This window comes from Vanacampus margaritifer, chromosome 2 (assembly GCF_051991255.1).
Source record: "Vanacampus margaritifer isolate UIUO_Vmar chromosome 2, RoL_Vmar_1.0, whole genome shotgun sequence".
Classification (NCBI taxonomy): domain Eukaryota; kingdom Metazoa; phylum Chordata; class Actinopteri; order Syngnathiformes; family Syngnathidae; genus Vanacampus; species Vanacampus margaritifer.
In genome coordinates this window covers 28,270,703-28,289,002 of record NC_135433.1, presented here as the reverse complement: position 1 = coordinate 28,289,002, position 18,300 = coordinate 28,270,703, and the positions used below count along the sequence as shown (strand labels likewise).

Here is an 18,300-nt window from a genome sequence, read left to right as displayed (position 1 = left end):
AACTTGTGTTTTATCCTAAAGACCAAATGATTAAAAAACAATTTCAAACAGTAAACAATGGACGGAAAAAATGGAAAACTTAAAATGTACTCCGTCACTAGTATCGGCACCCTTTCCTGTAAATCACTATGGAAATACATTGTGACTCACCTTCGGTAAATCACAAATTCGATTTCCCTGTTCTGAATTGTCTGTGCCCAATTGACATCAATTAACCCATGAATGATGACTTTGATGTTTTAAAGCCACCTGTTATCCCCTTTTCCTTTGTCAAAATCTTTAAAACAAGGGAGCAGTCGGAGGACATCAGAAGTGCAATTGTTCACAAACACAAGACCTCCAAAGGGTATAGAGCCATCTCCAAAGATTTTGGTAGCCCTGTTTCAGTAGTGCGTAATGTTATTAAGAAGTTTGATGAGCATGGAACTGCCAAGAACCTCCAGGGATGTGGGGAGAAGAGAGAAATTGATGACAGAAATCTTCAACAGTTGGTGCAAATGGTGGAAAAAACACCACGTTAAACATCCAATGACCCGAAAGCCAACCTGGAATAGTTTGGGATCATGGTTTCAAGAAGTACCATACGCCACACACTGAACCAAAAACAGGGCTTCATGGGCAAAGACCATTCCTGAGGGAGACATAAAAAAAAGAATGGCTAACCTTTGCCAATGAGTACCTGGACAAACCACAATTCTTTTGGGAAAATGTTCTGTGGACGGATGAAACAAAAATAGAGCTTTTCGGCAGTGCACGCCAACAGTTTGTTTGCAGGCAGCGCAATTTGCTTCCAACGAAAAGAGCACCTTCCCTACAGTTAAGCATGGTGGAGGAGCCATAATTCTGTAGGGCTGCCTTGCTGAATCTGGTACTGGAGGCCTTGATCACATCACATGAATCATGAAATCTGAGAATTATCAAGATATTCTAGGGGGGGGACATGTTAGACAACTTGGTTCGAGTCAAAGGTCATGGGTCCTCCAGCAAGACAAAGACCCAAAGCACACAGGAATGCTTAAAAAGGAGAAAATACAGTTTTAAAATGGCCAGCAATGACTCCTGATCTCAATCCGATTGAAAATCTTTGATATGAGCTGAAATGTGCCATTGGCAAAAGAAAAGTGCAAACATTCAAGATCTTGAACAATTTGCAAAGGAAGAGTGGGGGGAAATACCAGCGGAGAAGTGCAAGAAGCTTGGAGATGGCTACAAGAAATATTTGGAAGCTGTCATCACTGCCAAAGGGTGTGCAACCAAATATTAAAGAGGGCTGCCATTATTGCTGCACTTGCTGTGTTTTCTATTTCTTTGGAATTACATTATGTAAATTGAAAAACAATTTCCTTTGTTGAATTACTTTGGACATCCAATTAAAAGGTCCTGATGATATAAATTGGTACATTTCCATTTATTTCTGAAGATATTGTAGAGATCATGCAAAAAATGAAGGGGTGCCAATAACAGTGAGCAGGATTGTAAAATTGTGTAAATAAATGCCCCTTGTCTTGCCTCTTCTGTACATCTCCTGCCTATGACACTTTCAATATTTACTGAAGCATTTTGGTTTTAATGCTCCTTTATCTGCGTGAAAACATTGAACTCGGCAGCAAAGCCAGACATGCATGGCTTATTTAGAGATAGCCTTCGTACAGTATTTGCTCAGTGGCGCCCTATCTGAAGAGTGGAAGGCATTGCCTGCTCCTTGCATCAGTCTGCGGGAGCTATCCATTTGGACTTTTCAAAAAGGCAGCACTTCAAAACAGCAGGAGAGTACGAGGAGCCGCTCATCTATCTCATTTCTCCTTTTTTTTTTTTGCTATCCATCTTGCTGTTCCACTCCTCCCTGCGCGTTTGCACTTGAGGAGAAGGCAGAAGAACAACTTGTTTGCTCACTCTCTCATGTGATGTGAGCTTTTTAATTCCATTTTATTCCATGCCCTCATTGGGGTCCTGAGTGAGCTAGCTCTTATCCCAGCCAACTTGTCACCCAGACTGGTCAGCTAATCGCAAGGCATACAATATGTAGACTAGAGCCAGAGGTCACCAACCTTTTTGAAAATAAGAGATACTTCTTGGCTACTGATTAGTGCGAAGGGCTGCTAATTTGACACATACTGCTTAAGTAACACGTTTACTCAAATTAGCTATAATAATGTTAGTATGTGTTATTGTTAATAATTATATTTATCTTTGTGAAGGACCAAATTATTTAAATAGTTTCGCATTAGTTAGCAAACAGAAAAATATCATATGCAACACTATTTTTACAAATCTACTGTATGCTAGTGTTAGAATTTTTGAAATGTCTTACAAACGTTCCTAGAAAATCACAATGTCCTATCACAGGTGAGCTATTTTAAGTACAGCCCCGTTGGCTACTCATGTGTACCCCGTGGGCACCACGTTGGTGAACCCTGATATAGCTAAACAACCATTCACACTCACACTCACATTCACAGCTCTGGGCAATTTAGAGTCTGAAATTAATGTAACATTTTTTGGGAATGTGGGAAATGGTGAGCAACAAGCAGCAGTCTAATAATTTGTTTAATTTTTGGTAAGAGTTTTTAGGCTGTTTATTGCTTCTCCCAGTTGGGGCAGCAATAAACAGTATGGAGGAAGTAACCGTAAAACAAAGAATTAATTATTATATAGTCCACTAGCTTCATGCTAACAGCATGCAATGCAAAATGCCATTGGCAGGCCTGTGAATTGCATCAATGTCTCTCTGTTATAACTATTTATCAATTCTCACAGGCATATTTACTTTATCCTCTTCTAAAAGTCTGTATTATGCCACTTACTTACTAAATCTCTTTTTTGTATGTCTGTATTCTACTGCACAAGCAAGGAGTTCTTCTTCCACAATGAATTAGGAAGCACAGTTTAATTCTTTACATACTATTAAATTATGTTTTCACTATATTTCTGGCCCAAATTTGGCCACTTTAATAATTTTTTTAAAATTATAAATCGATACTATTGGTCATTGCGCATGTGCAGATGTTTTTTTTTTCTTCTAATTATTGAGCAATATAAAGTGTTGAAATATTCTTGCTGTCTTTGATAATGCAATGTTAATGGCTCAACAAACATGTCATAAACTACCATATGAATGTTTTGTGGTCTACCTATTTCCATAAATGGGTCTTTGCGTGAGCAGTTCTGAATTTTTTCTCCTCTGTGATTAAACACTAGAGCTAATTTTCGTAAAACATCCCAACTCTGGGTTTCTCCAGTTATGACCAGCACACAGCAGCTCCACACACTAATTGAGAAAAGTTAGGCTTATTGATGAAGCGTTACTGTCTGTCTTTTTACATCTGGTAAAGGTTTGAGATCATTTGAGCAAGCATGGGCTCTGTTAATACAAAATGAAATGATGTCAATGTTCTTGGGACACCCTGTATAATTATTGAATGACTGATTGGATTCTCTGAAACCAATCACTAGAAACCCCATTACGCTGTACTGCAGTCGAGCAATCCTAAAAACAACCACAAGATGGAGTCAGTGACCAATATGTAATCTCGGTACAAGTGTAGGAATGTTGTAGAAACAAATGAACCATCCCAAACAGCTTAGGCGATTAGTGTCGTCTGATCACTATTCAATGATGTCACATTCTGTTTGGACAAGGGAGGCGATGTTTGAAAGAAAGAAAACCTGCCGTGTCCAAGCTCATTTTGAGCGGCTTGCTTCCAGTGTCAAGTTCACTGCTGAAGTTGAGTTGATAGCTCCTCTCTTGGGCCTCCCTTTTATGTCCTTCTTCTTCTCCCCCGTGCCTTTGTGTGACTTCTGTCTCCCATTTGTGTGCTTTTCATCCACATGTGAGAACTTTTAACCCTTCACCTCATTTCTCTTGCTCTTACGTTTTTCTGCGACACTCAGATCGTCCTTGCGGTGGCAGAAGTCGTCACTGATGTCATTAGAAAACCCCTGACGCTTCCCGCTCCCTCACTATCGTGCCCTCAAGGGGTGCACGTTTGGGAGTAGAAGGGTTGTTTGCGTCCCAAGGTCAGACTGATTTCCTGGTGCTGCCCGAGGCTGGCTGTGCACCTGGAGGTCAGGCCTTTGCACTGATGTCAGGCTGCTTTAATCAGGCGAGCTGCAGCTTCTGAGGCTCTTCATGGTGTTCTCATTTTCCTGCGTGTGTGTGTGTGTGTGTGTTACTCTGGCCTGACTTGCCACTGCTTTGATCGCCGAGCCTCAGACTCCAGACACATCTGATTCAATTATCCTCATCCACCTGTTGACTTAGAGGCCCGAGATTGCAAAGCTCGACACCCGCCCGCACCCCCCGAGTCAAAGTTTCACGGCTGTATGTGCTTATGCACGACTCATGCTGCAGCTCAGACATACCAGAATGTGAGCCAGCATACGGTGAGACATTTTAATGCCAGTGTTTCATCATGAAAACTATTGAAGCAATATGAAATCATTAACAACTTTTTTTTTTTGCATCTCAGTTAGGGTTGGGAGATAAGGCCTTGAAGTAAAATATATTTTCCTGACAAAAAAAATCTGATTTTAAAGATCCTGCAACATGAAGTCAGAGATTTGTGACGTGAAGTTAGAAGATAATTGCTGAAAACATACTGAGAATGATGGAGTCCTCAATTGTGGTAATTCACTTATACTTCTAACTTTTTTTTTGGTACCATTTTGGTTTTCCTGGGGGAGTTCATGGCTGAAACGTGGCCCAATGATGCAACCCTCCCAGCATGACTCACCATCTTCACTACTCTACAGTATAAGAACTTGGGCGCCTTTGTTATTATTGTGTTGCTAGCTATGCTTACTCCCCGAAAATACATCTTTCCTCTGGATAGTCCACTGACGTGACTACGTTAGAGTGCCTTGTTGTTGGCCATGACTGTGCATATGTCACGAGGAGAAGGTGAAAGAATGAGGAGATGAAAAAAAAATCGATGTGACAGTTGGCGTGTACAAAGTGGGGCTTGTGCTGGTGGGGCTCGTTTAGAGTGCCTCGTTGTTGCAATGATCCAGCCGGATATATTCTAGCTAGTGGAACTTGCAGTTCAAACATGTAGTTATGTGTAGCCATAAAAAAGACGCTGGTAGCTATAGTAGTGATATTTTTTTGATGGTTGACAATGGAGCAGTTTCAGCAGATGTTAAAGAGCAGAGAGAACGGCTTGATTTTTTTCACCATTTTGAAACCTCAATTCATGTCAGTTTAAGATAAATAAAAAATATTTATGCCTTAATTTATGCAACACTTCTCTGCGGTGTGTCAAATTAAGAAAACAAGTATTTGCACTTTACAGGGACTGTATTGTATTCTTTCTGTCATCACTTATTCAGATAAGCAATTGCCTGAAAAACAAAAAAACATTGACATTATTCAAAGCAAGTTTTGCTTTTTTCCCACTTTTAGTGGTTTGCTTTATTTCCTCTGATGCCAAACATGATTTAAAGTTTTTTCTTTAGTGTTACCTCGCATCACTTTACAAAGAAATAATACATTTACAATCTGGTGGCTTTTTATTGTGGGCAACTATGGCATACTTGTGTAATGATCATGCTGTCTAATTGTGACATTCATGGATTATCTTGGCAAAAGAGAAGTGCTCACCAATACAGATTTGGACAGATATGTGATCAACATTTGAGAAAAACAGGCCTTCTGTGTGTATACTGTAGAAACAGTCTTGGGTCATTAAAAATGGGAGCAAAAAACAAAAATGTTGCATTTATATTTTTGCGCAGTATGAGAGTATTATTTCTGAATTCTCCTTTTCATTGCACACTTTTCCCAGTGTCTTCTGTCAGCCTAAAGTGAACCATCAGTGCCGCTATGAGCATGTGCGTCTGAGCATAATTAGGTTCTACATTGCTTGTTTGAACCATGATTGATATGAGGAGGCACTGATTGAGGTGTGTGACATTGAAAAGGCTGATGTATGGAAACAGGCTGATGTAAAGCTGCGCTGTTTGTCCAAATGGGATGAGATGCAAACCACCAAATATGCAAGCAGTGCCAGATGTTGATGTGTATACAAAGCGAGGCAGGCTGCCAACGCGCGTGCAAGAGCATAAACTGAAGCTTTGTCGTTTGACTTTTTCCTCCTTTTTTTGTCACTGTTTCCCATGAACCGCCTCTATTGCAGGGCCAGCCATCCGAATGAGGAGAAGACCCCAGGAGGCGCGACCGCCTCCAGCCCACTCAAGCCCTCACCCAGACATGAAGCCAGAGCGGTGAGTTCATTCAGTCGCTGGCATCATCGTTTTTCAGCGTAGGGGTTGCAGATTTATACGTCCCTACGAGGGATTTGTGATGACACGTTGAATTATTTGCAGCAAACCTGCTAGTGCCAACACAAATAGTCGCCACAATGATTGGCTTTCTTCCTTAATGTGGGCTGAGGGGACATTTTGGAAAGCCCACAACTGTTTTCCCCTAAGATCCAGGAAATTCCCTCACTGTATTCTGTGCAGACAAGAGTACCGTAAATAAAAAATGTTTTACCTGAAAACTAGGGATGGAAATCTTTGACTGTCTCACGATTCAATTAGATTTTTGGGTCTGCGATTTCGATTCAGAATCGATTTTTGATTCAAAATGATTTATGATTCAAAATGATTTGATTGACAATGATTTATGCTTCAATCTATGGATGTGCAAAAAATCATCATGATCTACTCCAGTCTTGTTTGCAAGACAGAATGACAAATGGAGACATTCAAGTGTCTTATTTTATTATTATTATTTTTTTCAACATTTATTAAGTTTTAAATTGTAAGGAAAGTGCCATTTTCCACAAACAAACAGTGTGACCACAACTGCTACGCTACAGTATGTAGTTACCTATAAAATGTATAGCCTTTTTAGTACTATATATATATAAAAGAAACACACGTACATAGTGGTGCTCAAAAATTTGTTGAACCTCTTGAGCAATTTGGATTTTCCAATTGTTTCAACCTGATTTTTGTTGTTCAATCTGAACCATTACATTTTATATGAAATAACAGGTGTCGGTTTAGCATTTAAATGCATTGTTCTTTAAAAAAAAAAAAATCAATTGTGTTGTCAAAACTTAATTAAAATGAGTTTTTGGTCAATTAATGTAGGTGCAAAAGTAAGTGCTTAAAACAAGCAGTCAAGTGGGATCAGGTAGGACAAATTGATGGCTAAACTAACCACTGAAATGGACCAATGAAATGAGAGGCTTAGCAAAAAAATTGTGCATCACTGACTGAAACAAAACCACATCACTTTAGTCTTACCCAGGTGAACCCATACAGGTCAGTCATGCTGAAAGGAAGATAAATCTTAGGGGACCTCAGGAAGTGGGTAGTGACAGCACGTCTGTCTGGGGAAAGCTATAAAGTAATCTAAAAAAAAATTGCGCTTCATCATTCCACTGTGAAGCAGATCATCTGCAACTAGAGAACACTGAAAGTTACGACAATCCAGCCTAGAAGTGGATGACCTTCTAAAATATCAGCCTGAACCACAAGAAAAATGAGAATTCAGGTAAAAAGCCAACTCGAACATCACATCAAGGGATTTGCAGACCTCTTTTGCCGCAGGCGACATAATGCTGCACAACTCCCACGGAATTTTACGACACTTCTCAGACAATTCAAGTGTCTAAAACGGTTAATATTATTATTATTATTATTGTTTATTATTATTTGACATATGTAAAGGTTTTCTAGCTGACAGCTACGTTATATTCTTAACAGGCCTTAAGGGATTAATAAAGTTGAAATTATTTTTTATACAATTCTTATAACATCGGGTTAGTGGTTAGCTTGCATCAAGTACTTTACATTTTGATTCAATTACTCCAAGAAATGACTTGGCAATCAATTATTCCACACAACTAATATAATTTGTAAAATATAATTTTACAAGGGTCAATGTCCCAAGATCTGCCTTTTTAAAAGTCCAATAGTAAGAGTGTTGTACTCCCTCGTTATCTCCCATCTCACCACCCTGTGTGCCGTCACACTCCTCCCTCCCACATTTGCGGCTCCAGATGTTTGGTGGGTCCACAAAATTTCTGTCACGCCGCAAATTCCACAGAAGGGGAATAATGCAGCTAAAATGGCAAACCAATCCCCCTCCCACCTCGGCACAGTCTTTTGTTACAACAGATTTATTTTGTGCTCTATAATTTCTACTTCCAGGGGAGTGTGTGTTGACACAAGTACAGTTTACTCGAGCGGCACATTTTAAGGAGGAGGAAATATCTAATAACACCGAGCGAGAGTGATATGGTAAGAAGAGATGTGGACTTGCTGGGCGTAGCCAAGGAATCAGTGAATGGAATACCTAAGGATTAAATTACCCTTCAGATTAAAAGGCTATTAAAAGCCTTAGAGACTCACATAAATAGCACATGCAAACCTCTCATTCAAGTATCTTGGATTGCTGAACTAATGTTATATGCAGTGTGTCCGTCACCAGAATTTACCAATAAATTGTGCCTCAAATAGAGCAGAAGTAATCTGGTGCAGGGCAAAAGTAATCAATAAACATGTACATCTTTCAAGTAGGGATGGGGATCGACTAGTGGAAACATTTACAGAAAAGGGGACATATTACAGAAAATTAACTTTTTAATTGCTTGTATATTAGGCGTTCAACCAGTTAGCTAACCTACTCAGCATAAATGTTAAAATGATGTCCCCCTAATTATTCCAATTATACAGTGCAATGGTAAGTTGTATTTGCCAGTTAACTGCACATTCAACTGTTGGCCAGTCTATTACAAAGCACTTAAAGAGAGATAGACAATCATTCCTGCTCGTATTCAAACTGTCACCGCAATTTTAACAATTAATTATCCGACTGATACATTGTATGGCCATAGAGAGTTGAAAGGCCGTTTGGATGCCAGCCTGTGAGCGTCAACATTTGCCCCCGGACTATGTTTTCATCAACTAGAATTGATATAAAATGTCCCAACATCAATTTTATTAAAATTATTTTATACTGTCTTGCCCTTGTTTGTGTATGCCTTCATTGGGGGGTCGTGTTCACATTGTAGAAGATTTGGCCACTTAGGGGCAGTGTGGTTCAGTGCGTTCTGATGATACACTGTTAAATTGTAGCCCCATTAGAGAGTAAAAAAAAAAAGAAGTCACGATCAAGTAATGACAATAATTTATTTATTTATTGCTATTTATTTTTTTGCAGCGTAGGAAGAGCAAAACCTGAATTCTTGCGGTATTTGTGAGTTCACAAACTCCCGAGAATACATCTTGTACCAAGCCTGTTTGATTGGGGGTGGTATATCTCTCTCTATATATATATCTATATCTATTTCTATATCTATATCTATATACTGTATATATATTAAGGGTGTTAGAAAAAATCGATTCGGCAACATATCGCGATATTACAGCGCGCAATTCTCGAATCGATTCAATGTGTGCTTTAAACATAATTTGTTTATGGGAATGTTCAACAAAACTTACTTTACACATTAAGCATGGAAGAATGTTATATTAATGCAACATTAAGCCCTAATATTTAATTTCAGTGCTGTTCAAACATGAAACAGACTGCAACCTGAATTTTCAGATAAATAAATACATTTTCATACAAATCTTACAGTGTACATGTACAAATTTACTGATTAGTATTTTCTAAATGTGAGTATAACAAAAAAAATCGCAGTATCAATTTATAGATTCGTATTGGGATTAATCGGTATGTATGTGTGTATATATATATACATACATACATATATGTGTATATATATATATATATATGTATGTATATGTATATATATATATATATATGTATGTATATATATATATATATATATATATATATATATATATACATATATATGTATGTATATATATATATATATATATATATATATATATATATATATATATATACATACATACATACATACATACATACATACATACATGCATGTATGTATATTTTTATGTATATGGTTGTATATATTATTCCAGGAAACAAAGACTGATTGTAGACACAGAACTGGAGATGTCAAAACAAAACAATTGAAGAAGTTACTCAGTCTTACGAAAGCACAAGATTATACAGTCAAGTATAAGCTACATGTATGTCACATTTGGACAATGATAATAATATAGTACAAATGGAGTACTGTAAAAGTAATTGCATTTTATAGATAAAGGTTCACTTGTTTACAGTTGAAGGTGAGGCATCAACTGCCTGCATTTTTGCCAAAAGCGTTTCTATGCTGTCACAATCATCAACTGTTCCCCAGGCCAAACTGCCATTCAAAGTGTTGTCAGAGAATTTTCTCAATTCGCTTGTTTTATTTCATCATCTGTATTTAATTTCCAATTTGTATTCACTTTTATTTTTCATTTTTTTATTTTTGGATGCGGGGCAGAGCTCTCCTGATGACAGTGACCTGGAGGCTCCACTCAACAGCTGGAACCTGGGGGTGAGTCCAGAGGCGTGCTGAGAGCGCTCCTGTAACTGTCAACTAGTGTGCGAATTATGTACAGCAATGGCAACATCAAGCAAGTTATTAGTAATATTAAACAGCTTGCTGAGTTGAGATTTACAGATTCATAACAATTTGACTTAACTGTTTAGCTGAACACAGTGATTTTTTTTTTCAGTTTTAAGAATGGTGATAAATGTAAGTGTATCTTCCACCATTTAGTGGAAGATACACTCAAATGTTCTACCACTCACTACTGACACTATATGTTGCTGGCATAGATAGTTGAACAAAGATACAATATTTGTTCTCAATAAATCCAAATTTTTGCATCAATTGAATAATTTCCCGCGGCACACTGATTAGTTGGGAATTGGTCATGACAACAGTCAATGTTGATGATGGTAATAACAATACTGCATCAGATCAACAAGTCGAGAAAACATGCCATCATAAACCTGTCATCACTCAAAAATGTATTTAAAAAAAACCATTAAAGAAGGGCTTTCCTCAAGAGACACCTTTGCAATATGGCAGCTTTAGAGACCCTCTGGCAGTTTAAGGGTGTGTAATTTTTTTTCACTTCCTACACGTTTTGTGCAGGTATTAAATGTGGAAAAGCTTCTGCAATTATTTCTTACAGCCTCATTCATTTAACATCATACTGGGGCGTGTCGAAGACCACCGTCTCTGCTGTTCTGGGTGGTGAGTGTGTGGCTGAGGGGAAACTGGCGGTGTAAACGAAACATCTGAGGCATATTTGCTTCTCTTATCCGCTCAGTCTGGAGCGCATGAAGCTAGAGCTCGATAAACACTCTTCGAATTCCCCCATACTCTCTCTTTCTGCACTTGTATGACCCACGTTCACTATTACAAACTTCATGTTTTTCTTTTCTTTTTTTGCAGACCCTTTCAATCTGTGTTTCTCTCTGTTGTACCGTCACTTAACCTGATCTGTCCTTCAGTACCGCGCTCATCTCGGTTATCCATCAGGAGACGTAAAGCTCGTGCACACATTCGAGCTCCACTCTCCGCATGTGTTGCGATGCTGATAACGGTTATTGCTTGGCTACGCTTCCCCCTCGACTGCCTCTTTCAAATCAACAGATGTGTCTCGGCACATAAACACACGCAAGCGAACCCCTTCAAGTTTATAGAAGTTTTTGTAGTCACTCTCCTTCAAAGCGGCCTATTTGTGTGAAATCGCGGCAGAGACGAGCCTGCACATACTCTCGGACAGCTTCAGCTTTTGCTTCAGATGTTTTGAAACTGCTCAAATTGGTTTCTTTATTTTACCTGCGCTGTGATGAAATTGGCTTAGTGGACATACTGGACACTTAAAGATTGCTCAAGAGGTTTTTTGTTTTGTTTTTGTTCTTTAAAAGAGTAAAATTTCCAGGCAGCTTTTCCACCATCTTTTTAAGTGCAATTTGGGTCTGTGTTAGAAAAAAATTAACTTGCAGACTAAAACCCAACTACAGCAGGAGAAAGTCCTGTCCTGTCAAAGAAAAAGAAGTAATCAATATTGGTAATAATTGTAAAGATAAAACATATACTGATTGTGATCAACTTGAATTTCTAAACCACTTGCGTACATCACCAGCTTATCATTTCAAATTTCTGAATAAAATGAAAACTGCAAAAATTATTCCAATCTACAAAGCTGGCGACAAATACAAGTTCACAAATTACAGGCCTGTCTCCCTACTACCACAATTCTTCAAAATTCTTGGAAAAACTTTTCAATAACAGGTTAGATAAATTCATAGAAAATCATAAAATACTTTCTGATAGTCAGTATAGGTTTAGAACAAAACGGTCATCTGCACTAGCTTTAACAAAACTTACTGAAGAAATTACTGATTCCATAGATAAAAAGAAACTTACAATAGGACAGTTCGTTGATCTACAAAAAAGGATTTGACCCTATTAACCATGATATATTGATTAGTAAATTGGAGGGTTATGATATTAAGGATACAGCCTTGAATTGGATCAGAAGTTATTTACAAGAAAGACAACAGTTTGTGGACTTGTGGGATCTTAAATCAAAATGTTTGGATATGGTATGTGGTGTCCCTCGTCATTGTTGGGGCCAAAACGGTTTATATTGTTTATTATTGATTTGTGCAACGTGTCTCATTTGTTGAAGTTTGTGTTATTTGCAGATGACACAACTATTTTAGTTTCTGGTGAGAAAATTAAGTTTATTTTGGATACAATTACCTCAGAATTTAAGAAAGTAAAAACATGGCTTGATAAAAACAAGTTATTAATACATTTAAATAAGATGAAATTAGTTGTGCTTGGTAATGTTAAAATAGGGAACTGCGCAAGATTGCAGATTGAAGGTGTAGACATAGAAAGAGTAAATGAGATTAAATTCCTGGGGGTAATTGTTGATAATAAAATCTGCTGGAAACCACACATTAAATATATTGGATCCAAACTCTCTAAAAGCATCTCCATTCTGACAAAAGTCAAGCATTTTCCATCGATCATCTACCGCTTATCCGGGGTCGGGTCGTGGGTGCAGCAGCTTTATCAGGGAAGCCCAGACTTCCCTCTCCCCAGCCGCTTCAACCAGCTTCTCCGACGGCATCCCAAGGCGCTCCCAGGCCAGCCGAGAGACATAGTCTCTCCAGCGTGTCCTGGGTCGTCCCCGGGGCCTCCCGTCAAATATTTTCCCAACCAGAAATCATTACACATTCTGTACTGCTCTCTAGTATTACCATATTTAAAATATTGTTCAAAAGTTTCTCTGTTACAATTTTTTCGCTATTTACACGGCTGATAGGGGTCACTAAAATTCATTACATAACACTTGGTCGTAAATTGACACATTTCAAAACGACCTACATGGTTGTATTGATTGGAGAACTGTCTCAGAAATGTATATTTAGCGTGTGAAAGCTTACGCACATTTTCATTGGCTGTTATCAGTGATATACATGTAGCGGCTTAAATTGCTGTTTTCTGATAACACCGGGGGTAGCATTTCCCCCCGTTGCAGCGGGTTGGTATATACTGTATGTGAGGGTCAATCACCAGGTATGCGGGTGTGAATCTGCGGCAACCCCAAAATATTCCCTCAGTTTTCATTGTGCTGGTGCGTGAGGTGCAAAATCCATTGACCTTGCAGTAGAAAAAACATAATGCTGAGTAAGGAGGAATGCAATGTGTTCAGCGGTAGTCGCTGCCACTTGGCCCTCCATTGTCTGTGGTTCGTCGGGAGAACTGAAAAGTTATTCTGTGCTAAACTAGGAAGCCATCAATCACGGCATGTTTGTTTGGCCAGCGAGCCAGGCCTTGTGATGTGGAGCCTTGTCCTTTTTTTCTGTGTTTGCGGCAGAGCCGTCCATCCACATCAGACTTCAGTGATGCCCTGCCAGCTGGAAGGCTAGACTTTGTGCGTGTGCACTGTAATGTGTGTGGGTACACGGGAAGGTGTGTCCGCATAGCACATGGGCTAGCCTAATACCGTACTGCTTTAGCAGTAGTGCACCACAGCATTTAGTCTACATATCTTGGCCCATGCTTGATTTCAAGGCGACTATTTTAAAAGATGTTGATTGATTCATCGGTTTGAGGATTCAAATTAGAGCACAACTGTTTCCTCTCTGTACTGGCTATATATATATGCTTTCTTAGAATGTGAGTCAGTCAAGCTAAGCATCATAAAATTGGCCATAAAAAAACATCTGATTAATCCGTATTACAATTAGGCGGATGGTCTTTCATCTGTTTAATGACGTCATTCCGCTGCAGAAGATGTAACAATTTTCCATTTCAAATCAGTCTATTCCTGTCCTCTTATCTTGCATCCAATGTGGATTATCTTTGTGTGCCACTTCACAATGTCAGATGTTGTTTCAGTTGCGTGCTTTCCTCCCTTCTTTCTCCTTGTTCTCCTGCTCCATCCTCTCGTCAAGGAGATAAGCAAGGCAACTGTTTATTTGGCACCACTGCTGTCAGTCATCTCCAAAGTCTGTTTGAAACCGAAAGGCCGTGATCTTGCCGCTCGTCGGCAGCCCCTACAGACACAGAAAAGGCTTTATTGTCGGAGTTCACAGGGATGTAAGTGGGTCATAAACAAATATCAAATAGCGTAAAGGAAAATAGCAACACAATGTTATTTTCCATCTCCAAGTCAACTGTGGTGATTTAATGCTGTAGAATCACTTCAACTGTGACCTTTATTCGCACTCATGTGGTTTAGTGTTTTGCTTTTGCTGTTTCTTGAGCTTCGTGCAAGAATCAAAGGATGTCAGTTATTGGCAAGGACGTATACACATTAGCGTCCATCCGCAAGTAAACAGAGCGGAGATGCCTTACAGATTAGCGGTCCCGGAGTGTTGACAAAAGACATGTCGAGAGCGGAAATAGAGCCGCACACAATGCCAAGAGTTGATGGAAGATATTCCTGCCACAAGCGTTTGATGTGCCTCCCGCATTGTTTATGACAAAGTGAGAGAGGTATGAAGGTTAGCCTTGTTGCGGTGAGGGTTTGTCTGGAGAGGAAGGTGACAACAAGAGGGCTAACATTAATCTTTTTTTTCCCCTTTTTAGATTGCGAACCCAAGGCGCTCACGAGAAAAGTCTCTCCCGTTGTCACCAGTAAGTTGTCCCATGTGGCCGCCTACCGTCTGTGCTCCTCAATCACTGCAATTCAATGTCGCCTTTTTATTACTGTAGATTTTCAAGTCCAGCCCGGTTAGGAATAACACCTTGACTGATGATGTGGACTTGCAGCTGCTACAGAGCAAGGAGGTATGCACCACAGAGACTAAGGACAGAAGAGTGTAGTTTTTTTTTCATGGTAGTTAGACAAAAAATGTGCGTACTTTTGGGGTGAATGGTAAAACTTTCTTAATTTACTTTTCTTTTCTTTTTTTTTTAAATAATGGCAAGTATGGCAACAGATGGACATTGTAATAGATGAATTGCTCATTTGCATTTGGTTAATTGTGTGGAAGGGATTGTTGATAAACAGTCCTGAAGCAATTGAGGCAAAATGAGCCACTGAGAGTGGGCCCCAAATCCATGCTTTTCCCTTTTTGCAGGAGATGTGAAGTTTTATGGCTATGATAAAATATGGGGGATTTTTGTCCAAATTCATATGGCAATATTTGGATACTTCTTTTTCCTCGGATTTTGGCAAACTTGATGATTTTTCAAATTGGTTCATATTGGATATTCATGCTGAATCATATTGCTTGCACTTTTATCTGCAACTGAGTTACTGTCATCATCATCTTCAGATTTGATACCGGTCAGTAGAATACCTCATAGAACAGGAACAAAGTGTGATTTTAAACAAATTTGTGTTGTGCAATAATAGTCTAAATCCATGAAATTCCATCAAATCTATCAATATACCGTCAAATATGATATTGTAAATAACATTCACTTGTACAAATATACAGATGCACTAGCACCTAAGCTAAAGTATACTTTGGGAATCTTCTATCAATTGTTGAACCTCAGTTTCTGGGATGCTTTTGCCAAGGTGTAAGCCTGGTTTCTTGGGTGTGGCCATCTTGGAAACAGCATTTAGCGCACCGTGTTGCCCTGATGAATCAGGAAAACTGATGTGTGCAATGAAGGGCTGAGCCCGATATACCAAAATGCTTTGCTGTATATACATTTCTGCAACTAAAAAAATGACCAAGATGAGTTGGCCCTTTATAGTTTTCTGCGGCTAAAATGGAGCAAGGTACTTAGCTGCAACCAGCAGAAATGTTGTTTATTCACGTTCAACAGTTTTTAATCAAAAGAAAATGAGGAGCACATCCATGCAGGCCTCCGCTGTAGCACAACTCCTCCAGGCAGCATTATTCCGTTCAATAAGACACTAGAGTGGAAATGGAAATTCAGAACATTCAGCGAGAAATTCAGCAAATAAGCAATTAATTGGCCCTGCGATTGTCTATTCACCAATCCAAGATGTACTCTTCCTCTCACCCAAAATCTGCAGTGATTGTTCATTTTGTCAAAATTCAAAAGAAGTCATTCATTCATTTATCCGTTTTCTTTAGCATGTGTCCTCATTAGAGTCACAGATGAGCTGGAGCTGACTTTGGGCGAGAGGCTAGACCCACCATGGACTTGTCACCTGCCAACCGCAAGCAAGAATGCCTTAGTAGGATTTTAGGAACTCTTGAGTTTCACAAGCTGCAGCTGTGACCACACACAGTATTTTGCTACGGAGGCTAATGCAATGGGCCTCAAATTTCACCTTAAACATATCACCTTTTCTGTTCAGTAGTTCCAAAGAAGAACAGTCCAACTGTACCGCATTGGATGTCGAGTGTGGGGGAAATCACAGTGACATCACTTCCCCTTAATCCTACAGGCTTAGCTGAAAATTTACTCAAGTGTTAAACGTATATGCCATATGTCATTAAGCTCACGGCGGCTTAATGAACATCTCAGCTTTCTCACTAAACTCATCCTCATCCATGTGATTGTGCCGCCAGCTCCGCAGACAAGAATGCTGACTGTTCTTTTCCTCTGGAACAATGAGTGACAGCTCAGAAATCTTCCTGTAAAGCCGCCTTTGCTTTGACTCGTATAGTATGTCGCAACTGTTTGAGGAGTTGTGGAAAATGTCTTGCAAAAGTCCTTCCAAGAGCTAATCATTGAATGAACTAGGTCTTTATTTTGAAATGTAATTAAATGGTGACTGATGGCTGCAGTTTAGCTACAGAACTCGGTGATAATCTACTGATTAAAGCACACCGTCATATTTGGGACCTGTGGGAGAGTGTGCGTATCCTGACAAAGCTCGACTCTTAGTATCTGACCACAGGGATTGCTGGCATCTGACACAGCATTGCAGATGAGCGTGTTGGTGTCAAGCCATCACTCTTTAATGGTCACAAGTCCCCAACTAGGGATCAGACCCCTTTAGCTTTCCGATGCTGTAATGATGCAGTCTCTCTAATCTATGGATCCACTGGGATGGATCTTAAACTCAAGCCTGTGATTTTGATAGTTAGGACAAAATGGTGGCGCAATACATGTAGACAGTCTTTCTGCATGATATAGTATTTCAGACTTAGGGCCTGAAAGTGGACCTGGATTTCGCACAGCCTGGTTGATCATGTCAAGGACAGAGGAATTCTGTGTGGGGTTGGTGATTATTAGAGATGCACCGAAATGAAAATGTTTGGCCGAAACCAAAAATGAAAAATGCTTAGCCGAAAACCAAAACATATAATTATAATTAATTAATTAAGATTATTATAAAATATTTATTTAGCACTGGCAAACAAAGCACAATATAAATTGAAATGTGCCCACACAGCAGACGTGTTGGCCACCAAACAAGGCTTGAGCATTTTCTGGTGGTGCGATTGCACTTAATAGTCAATGTAGTTCGCACAGGCGGGTACGGATGCGTAAGGCGGGACAAGGTGCATTTGTTCGCACCAGCTAATCGGCTTCGGGAACGGACTGCAAAGTCACACACAGCATCCTGTACAGGTCTGCCGCCACCCGCGGATAGCAGTAAGTGTTTCCGTGTTTAAAAAGCATTAGCTAAAGTATTTAGCATCGCCACCGGGATGCCAGTGAAAAACTAGAATCGTTCGAGGGGCTCTTAAAAAAAAAAAAACAAGAACAAAAAACAAGGGAAGGCGCTGCAGGAGAGAGTGGCTCACCTGTACACGACAGTTCTGTCTTTTTTCGACCCGCTTAAATGTCCTCCGGGGTGCGCAATGACCCCGGGAGCTGCTGCGACCGACCTGTGCAAACTCACACGTTGAAAAGCCAGTAAGAAGCGAGGCGGACACTCACCCCCGCGTTCTCTGTTTAATTCAAACAGGCGCTTGTTTGCAATGTTTTTTTTTGCTTGCGTCAC

General features: G+C 39.5%; 1 protein-coding gene across 5 annotated transcripts in view; it reads left to right on the top strand.

The window, feature by feature from the left end:
- LOC144043639 (axin-2-like) overlaps nt 1-18,300 on the top strand; it is a 188,185-nt gene that overhangs the window by 3,438 nt on the left and 166,447 nt on the right. For all 5 annotated transcript variants that reach the window (XM_077557493.1, XM_077557492.1, XM_077557496.1 and 2 more), the window contains exons 5-8: nt 6,135-6,222; nt 10,380-10,433; nt 15,006-15,053; nt 15,132-15,206. In XM_077557493.1, coding sequence (XP_077413619.1) covers nt 6,135-6,222; nt 10,380-10,433; nt 15,006-15,053; nt 15,132-15,206 — 265 coding nt within the window. The remainder of the gene's footprint in view (nt 1-6,134; nt 6,223-10,379; nt 10,434-15,005; nt 15,054-15,131; nt 15,207-18,300) is intronic.